Source organism: Vulpes lagopus, chromosome 22 (genome assembly GCF_018345385.1).
Source record: "Vulpes lagopus strain Blue_001 chromosome 22, ASM1834538v1, whole genome shotgun sequence".
NCBI lineage: Eukaryota > Metazoa > Chordata > Mammalia > Carnivora > Canidae > Vulpes > Vulpes lagopus.
In genome coordinates, this window is record NC_054845.1 from 25,129,660 (window position 1) to 25,137,625 (window position 7,966).

Sequence of the window (7,966 nt, forward strand, 5' to 3'; positions counted from 1 at the left end):
TCAGCTGTGTGACATTAGGAAAGACCCCAACGATTTCTCAGCCATAAAGTGCAGGGAAAAAAGATCCTACTCACAGGGTTAGTCTGAATACTGAATGATTGCACACACGCGTGCAGCCCTCCAGAACAGTGCCAGGCCTCCGGTGAGCGAGGCTGAAAGGTTTGCTGTGATTGTCATTGTTACCACCATTGCTCTCATATGACATCCAAGTGGGTTCTACGCGTGTGAGGCCATATCTGACTCAAGGCCACAACTTCCAAGGTCAATCTGGCTTTTTAAAGCTTATCATTATTGCTGTTGTTGTTGTTGTCGTCTTCGTTGTTGTCTTAGTAATCTCTATACTCATCATGGTGCTCAAACTCACCACCCTGAGATCAAGAGTCACATACTCCTCTGACTGAGCCAGCCAGGTGCTCCCTAAAGTCATCCTAATGACCCATGTCACCTCCCTGCCATGTCATATGCTCCCTCTGCAAGATAATACTCCAGGCATGGTCTGAGCTCCAGTCCCCACAGCTCCTACCATTGCCTCCAAGGTCTGGGTGTTTTGTGAGGTGTGTTGATGGCCCTTTAAGAGGCGGTCACTGGCATCCGGTTGCCAGGGAGACAACTAGACACTGACCGGGTAGCTGAAGGCAGCATGTCCTCTAAACTTCAATCCACAGGTGGGAAGAGGGCTGCTGGGATGGATATTGGAGCGGCATCTCCTCCTCTTCTCCCTCACGATCCTCCCTGGGGTGGCCTTGGAGAATTCTGCTTTGGGGACCCTTGTCCCTCTCCCCAAGGTTGCCATCTCAGCCTCTCCTCCCTTCCTAGGCCACAGAGCCAAGGACCACCAGCCTCCAGCCCAAGGGAGCCTGGCAGCCCCAGAGGCCAATGCTGAAGCCATCCACTTCCTCAGCAACCTCCGTGAGCCTGGACAGTGGGGCGGTGGGAGCGCGGGGGGCAGGGGTGCAGGGTGCAGGCCCGGCCGGTCTCGCTGAGCCTTGCTGGCCCTGGCAAGCAAGGGTGCGAGGCCGATTTGTTGATCATTTTTTTAAAGACTTACTGTTTAATTATTTATTTATTTGAGAGAGAGTGAGCCAGTGAGCGAGTGAGCAAGAGGGAGAGGGAGAAGCAGGCTCCCCACTGAGCAGGGAGCCCCAGGCAGGGCTCCATCCCAGGACCCTGAGATCATGATCTGAGCCAAAGGCAGATGCTTAACCAACTGAGCCACCCAGGCACCCCCTATTTGTTTATATATATAATTTTTTTGAAGTTCGATTTGCCAACATATAGTATAACACCCAGTTGATAACTGTGGAGGGAAGACCCCAAGGCCACAGGGACTGGCGGGGGGCGGGGCGGGAAGGTCTTCACCAGCTGGGGCCAACAGAGGGTAGGCAGGAGCTGCCTGGGACATGGGGGATGAGGAAGGGGTGGGTGCAGACTGTGGGGCCCTGCTGGGGGGACAGTCAGGGAGTCGAGGCCCAGGACCTAGGGCTTCATCTGTGCCCACGGGACCCCCCCACAGAACAGGAGGAGCTGCAGATGTTGATGTTCTCCGAGACGCTGGCCATGGTCTCGGACACGGGGGAGCCCGAGGGAGAGCTGACCATTGAGGTGCAGAGAGGAAAATACAAAGACGAGCTGGGCGTGATGTCCTCGTGCATCCTGGTGCACGCCTTCAGCCGCGGCTTCATGGACAGAATGCTCTGCGGGAACTCCCTCCTGGGCAAGCTCCCCTGCCCCCACCCCTAGGACCCTCACTCAGGACCCACCCTGGGCTTCACTTGGGACCAGAAGGCAGCAAAGCGGGTGTGTTGGGGGGGGGGTGATGAGGAAGTTGATCACAGACTTAGGGCAAGGAAGCCACTTAGTTTTCCCTGCAGTCACACTCCGCCTGACTTGTCCAGCCTCCCGCCACCCTCCCGCCTGGCCTGTCCCCGGTGATGGGGTGACAGGGTGACGGTGACAGCAGCCTTCTCCTCCCGGCCCCAGGTTACCTCTCGTGGAAACTGCATATCATGGAGCAACATAGTCAGGAGTTCATCAAGGTACCTCCTGGGGCCCCGGCCTGGACCCTAAACTGGGGTGAGAGAATGGAGACCCTGGGAGGGAGGGAGGAAAGAACATGGGCAGGGGTCGGGGGCTCAGTGGAGGTCACCCCAACTGTCTTCTGGTTCCTCTGCAATCCTCACCACGCATAACATGGAAACCAACCCATCCGGGGCAGCAGGTTGCTTCTCATGACCTTCTCCTAACACAGGAACCCTGGGTCCAGTCCACCCGGGGCCTCCTCCAGGCCCAAAGCCCAGCATCTCTCTGGGGGCCCCATGGTCTGGCCTTTCCCAGAACCTGGCATTTCCCAAGGGCCTGTCACCACCTCGCCTCCAAGGCCTCCTGCTCCCCGCCTCCCGTGCCCATCCCCAGCCACCTCATTAACTTCTGGAACACAACCGGTTTTACACACTGGAAACCACTGATGCCCAAAAACTTTCCCGCAGAAACCATCCCCGTCTTTGAAAACCTGTATTCTGAAGCGCATTTGCCTTTTCACTTTGTATGACATGATCACATGCCTTCTGTTCTTGAACCTCACTACATAGGGAAGATCTTTCTACAAATTTCCCTCTGTTTTCTCATTCATAAAGGAGAACAGGCACAGTGACCTGGTGTGGGGGGTGGGGGCGCTGTTCGGGTGCAGCGGGGTGAGCTCCTGATTCTCCCCTTGGCCCTTAGTTTCACATCCTCCCCATGGAGCACAAGATGAGTTTGGTGAAGCAGGATGACCAGCTGACCATGACCAGGAGCGTCAAGGAGGGTGAGGTGAGGCTGAGAGGCAGGTAGGAGCCGTACCCTGCGTCCTCTTCGAAGTCAGGGGGAGAGGGGTGTGGACTGGGTCAGGCCAGAAGCCTGGCAGGGAGACTCAGCAGGGACCCTAGACGTGCCCACCCTTGGCTTTCCCATCCTCCCCACCCCTCCCCAGATCCGTGTCCCCAACCCAGATCTCTCCTGAACAGGAAATGAAGACCGAAGTGACTTTTTTCCCGGGGAGCTCAACCGTAGGCTTCATCTCCCAGGCTGCCAACCTGGTGTTGCTGAGGGTGATGGCCTGGCGGCAGACGGTGCCCAACAACGCCCGCTTCCTAGCCTTGGACACGGAGGGCAAACTGTGCTACTCCACTTACGTGAGGGGTCTCCCCGGGTGGGGGAGTTGGCCTGGGGAAAATCCCAAGGGGCGGCGAGGTGGGCTGGGGTAGGAGGGGGGTGGGCTGGGCCCGTGCAAGTGGGACTTGCACGGTTGTCAGCCGATCACGGTCACGAGTGGCGCAGGAGGCCTGGAGAGGAGGGACCCAAGCTGGGAGCAGTTGAGAGAAGCAAAGTTTGTCACACGGAAGTCAGTCCAGAGACAGAAACACAGCAGAGGGCTGCTCTGAAAGATATATTTTTTTTAACGCACCATTTCCAACTGCACTTAAATGTTCTTTGATTATGTCTCAGACCTGAAGGGTATCCCCTCCCTTTTTTTTTCCTTTTCTTGTGGTTAAAACTTCATAATCAACATACTTAGGACTTCCTGCAATATGGGAGGGTTTTTTTGATTAATTAATTAATTTATTTATTCATGAGACACAGAGAGAGAGAGGCAGAGACATGGGCAGAGGGAGAAGCAGGCTGTCTGCAGGGAGCCCAATGGGGGACTCGATCCCAGGACCCCAGGATCACACCCTGAGCCGAAGGCAGATGCTCAACCACTGAGTCACCGGGGTGCCCTGCAATGTGGGATTTTTTTTTTTTTTAATGTGGGATCTTTAAAGCTGTGCCTCTAAACACACATTCTGGGGGCTAATTTGTAAATGACATTCTAGTCTTTTCTATCATGACAAACGTGACAAACAGCAATGTGTTTGACACTAACAAGCCATGTCACTCCCCCCTCCACCCCGCCTTCTTTGAAACACATGTTTTACATCAGCACTTTCTGCCCATGGCCGCAGCTGCTCCAAGGGTTTAAGTTTTCACAACAGAGCAGCCTGCCTGCAGCCACAGATCTCAATCAGCCCCCCCCAAAGCATCAGGTGCCCTTCCCTCAAATAGCCCAACTCCCCACTCTCCCTGCCCCCCTTCTTCACCCCTCATCCCTGTAACTGAATCTGCCAACTAGAAGCAGTTGGTCATCCAGATGATGCGGGGAGGGCTGGGGTGCAGCAATGTGGGGGGGCCTCCACCCACTTAAGTGCAACTGAAATCCTGTGGTGCCTGAGGGTCTGGACAGCCAAGAGTTGCTTATCACTGATAAACAAGGAAGGAAGTGGCAAGATGTGGAAAAGGGCCAGGGTGAGATTTGGGGGAGATCCTGGTGGGCATCCCCCTCACCTCCTTCCCTCCTTTTTGGCTGCTGCCAGCAAGCCCTGGGCTTCCAGACCATTGAGGTGGACCGCCAGCAGGTGCGAGTGTTCATCGTGGAGCAGACCGTCCACTCGGTGAAAGGTGTCCCCAGCTCCTGCCAGTTTTACCTGCTTTCGGACGGGTGAGCTCCTGACAGTGGCGGCCAGGGGGCAGTGTGGAGCGGGAGCATGGGTGCTGGACCGCGGGGCGGCCCAGGCTGAAGGGGGACTACTGTCTGTGGGGCGCCCCCAGGAAGCGTGCCCCCTTGCTTGATCCACACCACTCACTCTTTCTTCACGTATTTCCTCCTGCACCATGCGCAATGCCCACGCATTCACCTGATGCTCACCAAGGAGCCCTGAATGGCTGAGCAGGTCAATGCTGACCGGCCGAGGCCTAGGGCCTAGCCGCCCAAGCAGCTGCCGGGGCAGGGGGGCGGGGGCGTAATGCTGAAAAGCATTAAGTTTTGAACAACTTGACATTAGATAGAATCCATGTGCTGGGGGAAAACATCCTGGCACGCTGCCAAGCCGTCAGCAGCCCGGCACAGGCACCAAATTATGAGATAATTTGGGGTGGGGGGTGGGGGGTAAGAATTTACGTCTTGAAATTTCCAAAGAGGTATTGATATAATAATAATCATTACACTGGGGGGGAAAGTAATTGGATTGTTGGCTTTCTTTATTTGATAACTTAGCATGTTGTTTCTTTTTTTTTTTTTTTTAAGATTTTATTTATTTATTCATGAGAGACACACAGAGAGAGGCAGAGACACAGGCAGAGGGAGAAGCAGGCTCCATGCAGGGAGCCCCAAATGGGACTCGACCTCAGGATCCCAGAATTCCAGGACCCTGGGATCGCAACCTGAGCCGAAGGCAGATGCTCAACCACTGAGTCCCCAGGCGCCCCTGGCATGTTGTTTCTATCTTGAGTGTCCCCTAGCTGGAGGCTCATGGTATTTTTGGTGCTAAAGTTCTCATGCCAGCCCTGGCACAGCAGCACACACGTCCAAGGGCATGAGCAAGACCCAGTTTGAAAAGCAGGGGCCGTTATCTGGGTGCCTAGACATGAACACAACCCTGGAACTGAAAGATAAATAGGGGGTGTTGGGGAAGCAGCAGTAAAGGGAGGCCCCCAGGTCGCCCCTCAGGGGAGCGGGCTGGTCTGGGAAGACTCCCACTCTCACACCCGCCTGTTGTATTCCAGGCACCTGGCCAAGAGAATCCAGGTGGGTTGCCCCGGCTACTGCGTGATCCCCAAGATGCCTGTCTTGAGGGAGAAGGGTGAGTGAAGCCTCTGGCTGGAGGAGAGTGAGGGAGAGGTGGGAAATCCTGGGGCCCCCCAGGGTGCAGAGGCTGGGCTGAGTGTGGGATCAGAACCTGAAACGGTGGGGGAAGCTCTGCCCCCCAGGCCCTGACCCCAAGGCCACTAGGGGAGGCTCTTTGAGCAGGGAAGGCCTTCCAGGCATCTGAGCAGAACCCTGGGGCTTTACCGAGCCTGCGGTGTGGCGGGTGTGGCCGTTCTGGGGCAGCCCCTGTGTATCCGGGAAGGTTCTGGGGCCAGCTGTGCAGCCTTCCTCTCTGCCCACCCAGAGGAGATTGAGCCCCGCCCCGTATTTGGGAAGAAGCCCCTGGTGTGGGAGGAGGATCTGGAGCTCTCCTCGAGGTTCCTGGACCGGAAGGTGAGGGGGGCTGCAGCCAACCTGGGGTCCCCCTCTCCCCGCCGCAGGAGCCTCCTTGAAATGAATCCCGTGACCGGGGGGGGGGGGGGGGGGGGGGGGGGGGGGGGGGGGGGGGGGGCCTGCGGCGAGGGGTGCGGGGCGGGGATCCGGGGGGGGGGGGGCACGGGGTGCCGAGGGGCGAGGAGTGCCGAGGTGGGGGCACGGGGTGCCGGGGGGGGGGTGCGGGGTGCCGGGGTGTGGCGGGGTGTCTGGGGGCGTGCGGTGCCGGGAGGCGCGGGGTGCGGAGGTGGGGGCGCGGGGTGCCTGGGGGGCGCAGGGTGCCAAGGGGGGACAGAGTGCCGGGGTGGCGCGGGGTGCGGGGTGCGGGGGTGCCTGGGGGCGCGGAGGTGCCGGGGTGCGGGGCTGCGGGGGCTGCGGGGTGCCTGGGGGCGCGGGGGTTGCGGGGTGCCGGGGGGTGCGGGGGGCGCGGGGTGCGGGGGGGGCGCAGGGTGCCTGGGCCACGGGGGCGCGGGGTGCCGGGTCGCGGGGTGCTTGGGGGCGCGGGGGGCACGTGGGTGCAGGGGTGCGGAGGGTGCGAGGTGCCTGGGGTGTGGGGTGCCTGGGGGCGCGGGGGTGCTTGGGGCGCGGGGTGCGGGGTATCTGGGGGCGCGGGGTGCTTGGGGGCGCGGGGGGGCACGGGGGCTGGGGGTGCGGGGTGCCTGGGGGCGCGGGGTGCCGGGGTGCGGGGTCGCGGGGTGCCTGGGGGCGCGGGGTGCCGGGGGTGGGGGGGTGCGGGGTTCCAGGTGGTGCGGGGTGCGCGGGGTGCGGGGTCGCGGGGGGCGCGGGGGGGGCACGGGGGGCCGGGGGTGCGGGGTGCCTGGGGGCGCGGAGTGCTGGGGTGGGGGGGCGCGGGGGGCGCGGGGGGTGCGGGGTGCCTGGGGGCGCGGGGTGCCGGGGGCGCGCGGGGGCACGGGGGGCCGGGGGGCGGGGTCGCGGGGAGCCTGGGGGCGCGGGGTGCGGGGTCGCGGGGTGCTTGGGGTCGCGGAGTGCGGGGGGTGGCACGGGGTGCCGGGGTGCGGGGTCGCGGGGTGCCGGGGGCGCGGGGGCCGCGGGGTGCCTGGGGGCGCGGGGGGCGCGGGGTGCCGGGGGTGCGGGGTGCCTGGGGGCGCGGGGTGCCGGGGGCGCGGAGTGCCGGGGGTGCGGGGTGCCTGGGGGCGCGGGGTGCCGGGGGCGCGGGGTGCCTGGGGGCGCGGAGTGCCGGGGGTGCGGGGTGCCTGGGGGCGCGGGGTGCCGGGGGTGCGGGGGGGCACGGGGTGCCGGGGGGCGGGGTTCCCGGTCCCGCTCAGGCCCGGCCCCGCCAGGAGGAGCTCCGCGCCAGGCACGCCGGCTACCTGCGGCAGCACCCCGAAGCCCGGGCGCTGGTCGCCGACTTCCTGCTCTTCCTGCTGCTGCGCCAGCCCCGCGACGTGGTGGCCTTCGCCGCCGAGCACTTCGGGCCCTTCGCGAGCCGCCGCCCGCCGCCGCCCGCCCTGCGCTCCTCCACGCGGCGCAGCCCCTTCCGCTCGCCGAGCCCCGGGCGCCCCCCCGCCTAGGGCCTGCGGTGCGGTGCGGGTGCGGGTGCGGGTGCGGGAGGCCGGGCGTCGCGGGGACGCAGCGGGGACGGCCGGGACTCCCCGGAGGCGCGCCTTACCCGCTGTGGGGTTTTTTGCGGGGGGGGGGGGGAATAAATGGGCCCCGGCCCCGAGCTTCCGCTGTGGGCGCGGGAACCTTCCCTGGCCAGAGTCTTGTGTCTTGGCTTGAAAAGAGGAACAGGGTTAACAGGGTTCATCAGCGAATCTCAGGCTTCTTCTGAGGCGGTATCATCAAATCCCTATACCATCAATATCCCTATATCATCAGTATCCCTATATCATCAATATCCTTATGTCATCAATA

At 61.9% G+C, this 7,966-nt stretch overlaps 1 protein-coding gene across 1 annotated transcript; it reads left to right on the forward strand.

The window, feature by feature from the left end:
* Positions 1-627: 627 nt before the first annotated feature.
* Positions 628-7,637, forward strand: LOC121480682 (ciliogenesis associated TTC17 interacting protein). The gene is made up of 10 exons (XM_041737476.1): positions 628-665; positions 817-909; positions 1,514-1,714; positions 1,981-2,036; positions 2,722-2,808; positions 3,003-3,170; positions 4,389-4,513; positions 5,578-5,654; positions 5,964-6,052; positions 7,393-7,637. Exons 1-10 carry the CDS (start codon positions 641-643, stop codon positions 7,621-7,623), a joined length of 1,152 nt encoding a protein of 383 aa, XP_041593410.1. The 5' UTR covers positions 628-640; the 3' UTR covers positions 7,624-7,637.
* Positions 7,638-7,966: the final 329 nt, after the last annotated feature.